We start from the raw sequence: 12,816 nt of genomic DNA on the forward strand, positions 1-12,816 counted from the left end.
CAGGGACCATGGGCACCTTTCTTTTGGTGTTTTTCCAGAGTCAGTAGAAATCCTCTTTAGTGTCCTACATTTTCATAACTGTGACCTTAATTGCCTACCGTCTGTAAGCTGTTAGTGTCTTAACGACCGTTCCACAGGTGCATGTTCATTAATAGTTTATGGTTCATTGAACCATGGGAAAGTGTTTACATCCTTTACAATGAAGATCTGTGAAGTTATTTGGATTTTTACGAATTATCTTTGAAAGACAGGGTCCTGAAAAAGGGACGTTTCTTTTTTTGCTGAGTTTATAAGAACTTGAAGATGGACCACAGGAAGATTGAGGTGGAGCGCGCACACAGGACTGGAAAACGTACCACCGGCCCAGGTGACAGGCCCAGAGCGATAGTGGTCAAGTTCCTGAGGTTCAAGGACAAGGTAGCTGTTCTGGAAAGAGCCAAGAACTTGAGAGGAACGTATATTTTCCTCAATGAGGACATCCTGAAGCTGTGCGCCAGAAGAGGAAAGAACTTATCCCAGCGATGAAAGCTGACGGAGCACGTGGTGACATGACAGGCTCATTGTCCACCCTTCCCGCTTGGAAGGGATGAGAGAGCTAACCATATGGGTTCGTAGCACGCACACGCCAACTGATTAATGGAATGTATATTTTTTTTCTCTTGCTTTGTTTGCTCTTTTCCATCTCTGATAAGCAACCCAGGAAAGGGCTGAAAATAGCCCATATTAATAAATGTAGCCTTAGAAATAAGGTTAATGAAATCAATAACTTCCTAACATCAAACATTCATATATTAGCCATTTCTGAACTCACTGAGATAATTATTTTGATGATACAGCAGAAGCAATACAAGGACATAGCATCTATAGAAGAGACAAACAATTATGGGCAAGGTGTTGCCCTATTATTTCAGAGCTATATCCCTGTAATGCTTAGAGAAGATTGTATGTCAAGTAGAGGTCGACCGATTAATCGGAATGGCCGATTAATTAGGGCCGATTTCAAGTTCATAACAATCGTAAGTTGCTAGCTAGCATTAAACTTATCTTATAAAAAAACGATCAATCTTAACTAGTGATTATGTTAACTACACATGGTTGATGATATTACTAGTTTATCTAACGTGTCCTGCGTTGCATATAATCGATGCGGTGCCTGTTAATTTCTCATCGAATCACAGCCTATTTCGACAAACGGGTGAGGATTTAACAAGCGCATTTGCGAAAAAAAGCACTGTCGTTGCACCAATGTACCAAACCATCAATGCCTTTCTTTAAAATCAATACACAAGTATATCTTTTTAAACCTGCATATTTAGTTAACATTGCCTGCTAACATGAAATTGTGTCACTGCTCTTGCGTTCATTGCCTGGCTCGTTGCGAATTAATTTGCCAGAATCTTACGTAATTATGACATACCATTGAAGGTTGTGCAATGTAACAGGAATATTTAGACTTAGGGATGCCACCCGTTAGATAAAATACAGACTGGTTCTGTATTTCACTGAAAGAAAAAAAACGTTTTGTTTTCGAGATGATAGTTTCCGGATTTGACCATATTAATGACCTAAGGCTCGTATTTCTGTGTGTTTATTATATTATAATTAAGTCTATGATTTGATAGAGCAGTCTGACTGAGCGATGGTAGGCACCAGCAGGCTGGTAAGCATTCATTCAAACAGCACTTTCGTGCGTTTTGCCAGCAGCTCATCGCAATGCATTGAGCTGTTTATGACTTCAAGCCTGTCAACTCCAGAGATTAGGCTGGTGTAACCGATGTGAAATGGCTAGCTAGTTAGTGGGTGCGGGCTTATAGCGTTTCAAACGTCACACACTGAGACTTGGAGTAGTTGTTCCCCTTGCTCTACATGGGTAACGCTGCTTCGAGGGTGGCTGTTGTTGATGTGTTCCTGGTTTGAGCCCAGGTAGGAGCGAGGAGAGGGACGGAAGTTATACTGTTACACTGGCAATACTAAAGTGCCTATAAGAACATCCAATAGTCAAAAGGTATATGAAATACAAATCGTATAGAGAAAGTCCTATAATTCCTATAATAACTACAACCTAAAACTTCTTACCTGGGAATATTGAAGACTGATGTTAAAAGGAACCACCAGCTTTCATATGTTCTGAGCAAGGCACTTAAACGTTAGCTTTCTTACATGGCACTTTTACTTTCTTCTCCAACACTTTGTTTTTGCATTATTTAAACCAAATTGAACATGTTTCATTTATTTGAGGCTAAATTTCTTTCATGTATTATATTAAGTTAAAATAAGTGTTCATTCAGTATTGTTGTAATTGTCATTATTCCAAATTTTAAATTACCCAAAAAAATAATAATCTTTTTTTTATTTTTTTTTTATTAAATCGGCATCGACTTTTTTGGGTCCTTCAATAATCGGAGGCGGAAAATCATAATCGGTCGACCTCTAATGTCAAGTATTATTGAAGTGTTGTGGTTGCAGGTTCACTTGGCACATCTGAAGCTTTTTCCTTTTGGGGTGTTGCTATCGGCCACCAAGTGCTAACAGTCAGTATATAAATGTGTGTGAAATGCTTGATAGTGTATGTGATGTAAGCAGAGATGTCTACTTTCTTGGGAACCTGAATATTGACTGGTTTTCATCAAGCTGTCCGCTTGAGGAAACTTCTCACTGTAACCAGTGCCTGTAATCTGGTTCAGGTTATTAATCAATCTACCAGGGTGTTTACAAGCACTATAGGAACAAGATCATCCACATGTATTGATCACATTTTTACCAATACTGTAGAACATGTTCTAAAGCTGGATGCAGTTATCACAATAGTGTGGCTATAGCCAGGAAAGCCAAAGTTCCAAAAGCTGGGCCTAAAATACTGTATAAGAGATCACACAAAAGATTTTGCTGTCACTCTTATGTGGATGATAAAATATTTGTTGGTCTGATGTGATTAATAAGGCGCATCCAGACGCTGCACTTGATGAATTTATGAAATTGCTTCTTCCAATTATTGATGAACATGCACCTGTTAAGAAACTGACTGTTAAAACTGTTAAGGCTCCATGGATTGATGAGAAAATGTTAAAACTGTATGGTTGAAAGAGATGGGGGAAAAGGAGTAGCTAAAAAGTCTGGCTGAACATCTGACTGGCTTACTTACTGCAAATTGAGAAATGATGTGACTAAACTCAAAAAAGAAGAAGAAACTATATTTTGAAGCCAATATCAATTATATAAAGAATGATGGGAATTGTTTTTGAAGTACTTTAAATGAAAATATGGGCAGAAAGACAAATTCAACTCCATCTTTTATCGAATCAGATGGCTTATTCATCACAAAAACAATTTGATGTTGGCAATTATTTTTATGATTACTTAATTGGCAAAGTGGGCAAACGTAGGAAGGAAATGCTAACAATGAACCATCGTATTCATGCATAAAAAAAAAACAAATAATGAAAGAAAAGCACTGCAAGTTTGAATTTTTTAAAGTTAGTGTGGGGGAAGTGGAAAATGTTTTGTTATCGATCAATATTGACAAACCTCCTGGCATTGACAACTTAGATGGAAAGCTACTGAGGATGGTATCTGACTATAGCCACTCCTATCTGTCATATCTTTAATCTGAGCTTGGAGGGAAGCCAAAGTAATTCCACTACCCAAGAGTGGTAAAGTGGCCTTCACTGGTTCTAAAAGCAGACCTATAACCTGCTGCCAGCTCTTGGCAAACTTTTTGAAAATAATTGTGTTTGACAAAATACAATGCAATTTCTGTGTAAACAAATGAACAGACTTTGAGCATGCTTATAGAGAAGGGAACACAATATGTACTGCACTGACACAAATTACTGATGATTGGTTGAAAGAAATTGATATTAACATTGTGGGAGCTGTACTGTTAGATTTCAGTGCAACCTTTGATATCATTGACCATAACCGGTTGTTGTGTTATGGCTTTTCAACCTCTTCCATATTGTGGATTCAGAGATATCTAATAGAATTCAATTACTTTTTTTAATGGAAGCTTCTCTATACCCTCTACTCTTTTCTAGTTTTACCAATTACCTGCCACTGGCATTAAACAAATAAAATAAAAATGTATTTGTCACATGCGCCGAATACAACAGGTGTAGAACGTACAGCGAAATACTTACGCCTTTAACAATGCATTTTAGAAAAAAATACCTAAAAAAATAAATAAAAGTAAGAAATAATTAAAGAGCAGCAGTAAAATAACAATAGTGAGGCTATATACAGGGGGTACCGGTACAGAGTCAATGTGCGGGGACACTGTCAACTGTGGGACCTTATATAGACATGTGTGCCTTTCCAAATCATGTCCAATCAATTGAATTTACCACAGGTGGACTCCAATCAAGTTGTAGAAGAATTTCAAGGATGATGAATGGAAACAGGATGCACCTGAGCTCATAGCAAAGGGTCTGTTTAAGGTATGTTTTTTTTTATGTTCAATACATTTGCTAAACTTTCTAAAACGTGTGTTCGCGTTGTCATTATGGGGTATTGTCAAGGGGTCCAAATACTTTCCAAATGCACTGTATACTTAGTTTTACCTGCATTCAATACTAATTTCAGGTCAATAAAGATTTACTCCAATACAATAAAGGCAGACTGTAGTTCAGATAGAGCCTGGTCAACTGTGGGGGCAATAGCATACACAACACTATCATTGGCATGCAAGTGAATGTTACGTTTTCTTTTTTACAGACAAGTCGATATTGCTAATATAAACAGTCAAAAGTAGAGGACCCAGAATCAACCCCTGTGGGACACCTTTCCAGGAAACCTGATTTAACACCATCAGTAGATATACATTGAGTTCTATCTGTCAAGTAATTGATAAACCAGTTACATGCAGCCTAGACCAATTGAGGAAAGCCTCTGAATTAGTTGCCTTTATCCATACAGTTAACCACATAATGTAGAACTAGGGATGCAGCAGTGAGCGCCATGACCTGGTCTAAAACCCAACTGATGTACATTTAGAATTAATCAAGGATTTTAATATTTTAGCTAGACAAAGTTTAGAAATAGGGCGATAATGATTTGGGGGGGGGGTACATGGGCCCCCGTCCAAACCTTAGGGATAGTCCCAGATATAATCGTCAGGTTAAAACTATGGGTTAATGATTCGGCAAATCAGGGGGCCAGAGAGCTGCAGCAAAAATGGATCAAGCATATCAGCCCCCCAGTGGATGTTTTTAAAACAATATTAAGCAAGGCATCTAGCACATCATAGATAGTAAATTGTTGAAATGAAAACAAAGATTCAAGAAGTTGACGGGTTAACCGTTGAGTCAGCTAGATGGCTGGCAGACGGAAGAGCAGTCGATTGACTGACCAGGGTAAATTAAACCACCGTTTCACTAAAATAAAAAGCTTGTCGAGATAAAATGATTGAAAGCATCACTTATCCCATTCTTCTTAGTTATGATGCCAGAGTCTGACAGAACTTGCTTAGGCAGGGAAGAAGAGGAATATACACTGAGTTGCTTACCAAAATGACATTAAATGTTCCCGAGTGGCCTAGTTACAGTTTTGACTTAAATCTGCTTGAAAATCTATGGCAAGGCTTGAAAATGGCTGTCTAGCAATGATCAACAACCAACTTGACAGAGCTTGAAGAATTTTTTTAAAGAATAATCTGCAAATATTGTACAATCCAGGTGTGCAAAGTTCTTAGACTTACCCAGAAAGACTCACAGCTGTAATCGCTGCCAAAGGTGATTCTAACATGTATTGACTCAGGGGGTTGAATACTTAAGTAATCAAGATAGTGTTATTTATTTATATACATTTTTACAAAATGGGGGGGGGGGGGGGTGTCAATAGTTCAATAATCAAAATATTATTTGACGATATCATATCGTAATATTATGCTTGCGCTAGTTGGCTGAACCTGCAACAAAATTCCCTTCATAGCTTGTTCTCCATCTTCTAGAACAGGGAGTCAATTTATGTTCAACACATTTCATTCTGACTAATTAAAACTTGTTGTTTTCTCATGGCTCTCTTGTCCCTCTGTAGCAGACATATGGTGAACAATATGTTTGGAACATCGAATCACAGAATCGAAATACATATAGAATCACAATACATATAGTATCGGCACCTAAGTATCGTGATAATATCATAACGTGAGGCCCCTGGCAATTCCCTGCCCTACTAGAGAGGTAGGTAGGTCATGGTAGACCTAAGTTTATGTAGACCAATTAGAGAGATAGGTAGACCAGAGTTGATGTAGCCCAACCAAAGAGGTAGGTAGGTATTGGTAGACCTAAGTTTATGACCAGACAGGTAAGTAAGTACTGGTAGATATTAGTAGATCTAAGTTTGTAGCCCAACTAAAGCGGTAGGTAGGTATTAGCTGCCCTAAATTTATATAGACTAGCCCAATTAATGAACAATACAAGAAGCAAAGCCCAAGAAAGTGAAGATGGCAAATTCCTTTTTTATTTTACCTTTATTTAACTAGGCAAGTCAGTTAAGAATAAATTCTTATTTTCAATGACGGCCTAGGAACAGTGGGTTAACTGCCTTGTTCGGGGGCAGAACGACAGATTTGTACCTTGTCAGCTCGGGGACTTGAACTTGCAACCTTTCGGTTACTAGTTCAACGCTCTAACCACTAGGCTACCCTGCCATCCCATATCAATGGGATTTATAACATTTCAGTCATTCAACAGAAAACTATGGATTTTAAGGTTAAGAAGGTAATCAACAAGGAGTAAGTAGCCTGTTATTTTGGCAAAATAGAGATTATCTACATGCTAAATGAAAAACGGACAAGACAGCGTGGCCTATTCTAAACATCCCTGAAATAACAAATTGGCAAACGTAATCAGTTTGTAAACAACAAGTAGTTAACTAGGCCTAATAGCAGAGTAAAAAAAAAAAAAGATCAGAGAGCTCTAATGTAGGTGTGTGTTTTGTTCTGCTTGTGTACGAGTGTAATCTGGCAACCAGAGATAACCAGCATGTCTCTGAAAGCAAAGTCAGGAGACAGCCACCCAGAGAGATAGGACAGGAGCCATCTTGGCTGGGCCTGAATGCCAGACCCCTGATTAGAGAAGAACAGAAGTTCATAGCAGTGATGTGTGTGAGTGTAATGTTTACTGTTGATTTCTAATTGCTTATTTCACGTTAGTTTATTATCCATTTCACTTGCTTGTGCAATGTAAACACATTTCCCATGCTAATAAAGCCCTGTGAATTGAGTGAGTGAGTGTGTCATCAGCAAACTTTTAACGTTCAGCATTGTTCAAGAGATTGGTGCTTTGCTTATGTCATAGGGTACAACCAGACCCAACATTGTTCTACTCTGAATCTGTGGGGATCAATCCTCCTAAAACCTGAATGTTATTCCAAAGTGCCTGCTGCAACCCCAGTAACATAAAACCCAAAGCATGTCAGAGCTTGGGCACAGCTGTGTGTGTGTGTGTCTCTACACTGTTTCTACCGAAGACAGAATGACAGTTGTCTGCTCCTAGGCTCATAATGGCTGAGCTGTGTGTGTTATTTAAGCAATAAGGCACGAGGTGGTATGGTATATGGCCTTAGCTGTGGTATATTGGCCATATACCACAAACCCCCGAGGTGCCGTATTGCTATATAAACTGGTTTCCAACGCAATTAGATAAGTAAAAATACATGTTGTCTCATACCCGTGGTATACGGTCTGATACACCACGGCTGTCAGCCAATCAGCATTCAGGGCTTGAACCACCCAGTTTATAATAAGCTATATAACCTAGCCTATATGATATTAACCCTAGTATACCTGTCATGATCCCATACACCCCATTATGATTTGCATAGACCCATCATGCATAGCACACATACTATTAAGATATCCTAATCAACAGGTAGAAATCCTCCCAACTTCTACAGTAGATGAGTCAGACAAGTGTCTGATAGATACTTTACAGGTACACTCAATATGGCTAAGATGCTCATTATTTTTCTATGGGCTGAAGTGAGTCTGAAGGGGAGGAAAAACATTGCACCCTATTCCCTACACGGTGCACTACTTTTGGTCATAGGGCTCTGGTCAAAAGTAGTGCACTTAGTTTGCTAGCTTGTTGATGAAGTTGACTGACAGCAGGCACTGTGCCTTGCTACTGAGTAACATTTGGCTAACGCAATAAAGTTGCAGAGAAAAGTCAGCTGTACTGTAAAACTCGGTGCACTAGTCACAGCAGAACAGATGCCATGAAAAGTAATTTGTGCATTAGTTAGAACCTCACTACACTAACTAGTCAGCTAGAGGAAGTATTTAGCATGGAGTGTGTGAACTGGTGTTAGCATCCCTGCCTTTTCCTTTCATATGGATTGACTGGAGACTGGTTCAGCCAGCAACGCGTTAGCTAGAAATTTTTTATGCACATTTCATAAACTTATTCTGCCACCACAAAACACCTTAGCTAGATGTAGAATTAGATAGTGAAGACTTGCTCATGAAAAAAATGACAATATTAGCTACAGGTTTATACAGTAGTTTTTGGTAAGATTAACCGACTCGAGGGTGAAAATGTGATTCAGTGGACGATGTCACCTTGGTAACATGTTCTAATGTTAACTTAGGACAGCATATTGTAGCTGGACATCTTTTTAGCTATCCCATGAGTATGAGTCTGCTAAAATGACATAAAATGTCAAAAGGTACATCATTCCCAGAGACCATTTACATGGCATTTAACCTCTGGATCCGTCTGCTCGTCCTTTAAATTCGCTGTATCCATGCCTGAACACAAACAAACACAATGTTTGGCGCTCCTAAAACAAAAAGTTGTGTGTTTTGTTGTATTCTGTTTTCCCCAATCTCCAGTGTGGCCTTTAACTCACCCTAGACATGGCTCTGTAACATGCCTTATTGTCAAAGTCTCAATGAGGACTGCTGTTGAACTAAAGCTCAGCAGCAGTTATCCTAATTAATACAGATGACCAAGAGAGCAGTGATCTAGATGTCTATCTACATGAGTCCTTGTATGGCGTGTGCAGTGTTGTCTGTTTGGAAATATTCTGTGGCATTCTGCTCAGAGCAGGGATAGATAAATGCTGTTGATCTTCTCTTGCTCCTCTCGGCGCGCGGGTGTCAGCTATGGCTATAAAAGGACAGATTACTCCTGCTGCCCCACAACTGTCCGACTGTCTCCCCCCCTCTCTCACTCACCAACTCTACCTGATCTTGCTCCCACTCTCTCTCCACCAGCAGAGCTCCCCAAAGCACAACCGCTAATCCTTGAGATATTCCACACATTCACAAGAACCACATGGTCGGTTAAACTAAACACAGTGCACAAGGGCACCTCAACTTGGGGCTCACCCCTAACCTGAATTTAAGTTTATCGTGTCCTGGGACAACATTTACAACAGTATCCTTTAAACAGCCTAAAACCAAACTGTGGCAAAGCTTTGCTTTGATCGGTCTTCCTGGGCCAGGTCTCCCTTAGAAAACATTTTGTTCTCTGTGTGGGATTTCTTGGTTTAAATGGATAGTTCGAGGGCGATTGTTAACTAGCGCAATGATGAAGAGATCAGCTAGCGTTAATTGCCAATATCTCGAACTATCAGTTTAAGCAAGATAACACAGCCTGGCCTAGTTTAGCAAATTATGGCTCACCTGGTTAAATGTTTAAAATGTTCACACCTCCAACTACAAGCACAGCTACTGCTGGCTGCATCAACTACATTACCCACAATGCATCTACAAAATCAGAGTTTGTGAGACATGGGACTACAGCCATAAAAATGTAACATGGCATCTGTTCCAATATCCATACTAGCGTTCCACCCTGTAATAAAGCTATGTATTGGAGCATGCTAAGTGGTATGCTTGACATTGGAATCCAACCATGGCCTACTGAACAAAATAAACATCCATTTCCAGCCCCTAACCCAGTCTTCCCTTGCCACAATCCAAAATGTATCTAACCCCAAGAGTAACAGACAACATGGACAACATGCATGTCCTTGTTAGAAGCCACAAAACATGTCACAGCCAGTAATGTTTGTCCTAGACTGCTATAGTATAGGACGTGTCCTTTGGGAAAGCTTTTACATTGTCAGTTAGCCTACTGCTGATGGACATAGTAGATCAATGGACAGACAGATGGACTCCAACAGAGTGCTACCTTATAGGCTACAATAGGACCGCAGGTCTGTCCTTGCTGGAAGACTTAGCCGACACAATCATTCATACAGACAAACACTAGAGAGGATGAAAACACAGTCTTGTATTGGGAGTGGACCACCTGCCTGTCCTTGCTCAGCGTGGAAGGCTCGGAGCCTCTTCTTGAAGCGTGATGGCAGAACGAAGTCACATCCGCGGGCCAGCAGAGCCAGCTCCTTCCTCAGGTCAGGGTCCTGACGCAACGACAGCTCCTTCATCCTCATCCTCGCGCCAGACAGGACAGGATGCCTCCGCACAAACGCACACACAGATCCACACCCTCTGATCCAATGGGATTATCTTCCTATGGATTGTCCCAATAGTACAAATCGCAAGAGTAGTAGTGGGAGTAGTAGTAGTAGTACTAGCAGTAATTAGGCTAATTACTAGAACATAAATACTCAGTGTGTGTCCACTGTCCTTGTCCTGGGAGAGCCTCTTGAAGTCAGAGTAGCAGTAGGCAGTGGAAGTAGTGGTAGCGCTCCTCTGTCCCTGTGATTGTCCTTTAACAGAGCGAGAACTTCTTAATGCTGGGCAGCAGCTGCTGCAGTGTCACGAGCCTCAAAACTCTGCCCGTCTGTCTGCTATCCTACACACACACCAAAGTGACTGACTGCTAGGGTCAGGGAGACCCAGCCTACCAGCAGCCACTAGGGAGATAAGGACTGTGTGTGTGTGTGTGTGTGTGTGTGTGTGTGTGTGTGTGTGTGTGTGTGTGTGTGTGTGAGAGAGAGAGGTGTGGATATGCCCTTTCCAGTTTGCATTCCTCAGCTCTCATAGAAGGTTATGTAAAGAGACAGACCTGCTGTTGTTGAGGGCCCGCTAACTTGGGAATGCAGCCGAATGCCAAGATGACCCCCTGCTCACCAGCTTCCTAACAGCACAGCAACCATATTACCTAACGGTTCCCGAGACACACTAGTAGGTCTGTGCCACAGGAAAATACCTAGAGCTGTCTCTTTATGACCACAATCCAGCTGGTAGTTGGAAGTACCAAACATGTCTTCAGGGCAAGAGCTTCGAAATGCAAGATTCACCGTCAGTTCTTCCTCCTATTTCGTTGGGAATTCAGAGACTCCACTCAGCATGAGATACCAGGTTCTGTGGCAGCAGCCAGATTCATTAGTGGGCCTCCGTCATATTAAAAAGGTATATTTAACCAACTTCAAAATACATGTAGGCAGGGCACACCTTTTTCTGATGAATATGTGTAAAAAACTTGAGCCGATGAGGACGATAGGAGAAGCCATCAAAACTTGTGACAACTCACAAAAAGTGAGAAAAGAAAAGCCTTAGTTTTCCTCTGTGCATCACGTTGTATGGTCTTCCTTTGTTTTGCCTTCCCTTCACAGGCTCGGGCTGCCATCCATTCCACGTCTTATTATAGTTGACGGGCCCTAGCCGGCGGTATGGAAGGGGAAGTGTTGAATTTCAAAGAATGATGGCCGAACCAGTCTCTGCCTATTAAAAGCACCAGCGAGCACTGTTTGGGCAACCCAAGACACCAGATCTGGAGAAACAAGTATGCATCTTTAGTGCTTGCGCAAACATCCGCCTCCTGTCCTGGACTGACAGCAATTACATCAATTCCCCATAAACGTGCTGATCCAACGGCACTAGGCAGCCTAGGCGTGGAGGAGGGGTGCGTTCAAGAGGAGAGATGTTTTTATAAAACGCCAGTTGTTGTTCTCTCAAACAAATCTAATTAGGCTGAAAATGACTTGAGCTCTGTGTGTGTGTTAGTGAATACAGTGTGGTTGTGATGTGTAAAAATGCAGGGTGTGAATAGAAAAGCACAGCCGGGCTAAAATGATAAGTATTTTTAGATGACGGGATCACAGAGTCCACATTCTTCCACTGGTTTCAGCACAAACCTAGTTCCTGTTGTCCCCCAATAGCAGGATACGGCAGCAGTTTGATAAGCCATTTGTGAAGCCTTTTCACGCCATCTGCCTTTTGTTGTCCCTCTACGCTCGTCACAAACACGAAAGGAAAACACGAGGACTCAAACAAACTGAGCACTATATATATATATATATATATATATATATATATATATATATATATATATATATATATATATATATATATATATATATATATATATATATATATATATATATATATATATATATATATATATATATATATATATATATATATATATATATATATATATATATATATATATATATATATATATATTCTGTCAGTGTTTGCATTAGCGAGAGCCATAATCTGAAGTTGTTTCCTAAACAGAGGTATTATTCTGTGATAACGATCTGTTCGTTCACACTTTAGGACACAGCCTCTCTTTGGAAAATGGAACACAGAGAGGAAGAGAGAAGTCTCTCTGTAGTACCAGTGAGCTCTGGTACTGAGTACTACTGGACTGACTGGGAGAATCAGATGGGCCTTCACTGGAGAGGACAGCTGTCAGTGCCAACAGTGCCACTCTCTCACACACACACACTCACGCAGACATGCACACAGAGGCCAAAACTACTTAACAATGGCACCACTCACCAATTCAGCCTTGGGCTTTTGTCTGCTCTTGAAAGGCTAAAGCCTACCCTGGTTGCCAAAATATGAAGATGCAAAAAACATTTCAATTAAATAAAAACTATGGCATAGAGAGACAA

The 12,816-nt window shown here is 40.4% G+C and overlaps 1 protein-coding gene across 4 annotated transcripts in view; it reads right to left on the reverse strand.

Moving 5' to 3' along the window:
• ppp2r3b (protein phosphatase 2, regulatory subunit B'', beta) overlaps window positions 1–12,816 on the reverse strand; it is a 67,920-nt gene that overhangs the window by 37,458 nt on the left and 17,646 nt on the right. Inside the window, exon 1 of one of the 4 annotated variants that reach the window (XM_029703636.1) lies at window positions 10,261–10,842. The exons of the other annotated variants lie outside the window; for them this stretch is intronic. Within the exon in view, the coding sequence (XP_029559496.1) occupies window positions 10,261–10,398 (138 nt within the window). The 5' untranslated portion in view covers window positions 10,399–10,842. Of the gene's footprint in view, window positions 1–10,260; window positions 10,843–12,816 lie in introns of those variants that run through there. 4 annotated transcript variants of the gene reach the window in all.

The sequence above is a fragment of the Salmo trutta genome, chromosome 20, assembly GCF_901001165.1.
Source record: "Salmo trutta chromosome 20, fSalTru1.1, whole genome shotgun sequence".
Taxonomy (NCBI): Eukaryota; Metazoa; Chordata; class Actinopteri; order Salmoniformes; family Salmonidae; genus Salmo; species Salmo trutta.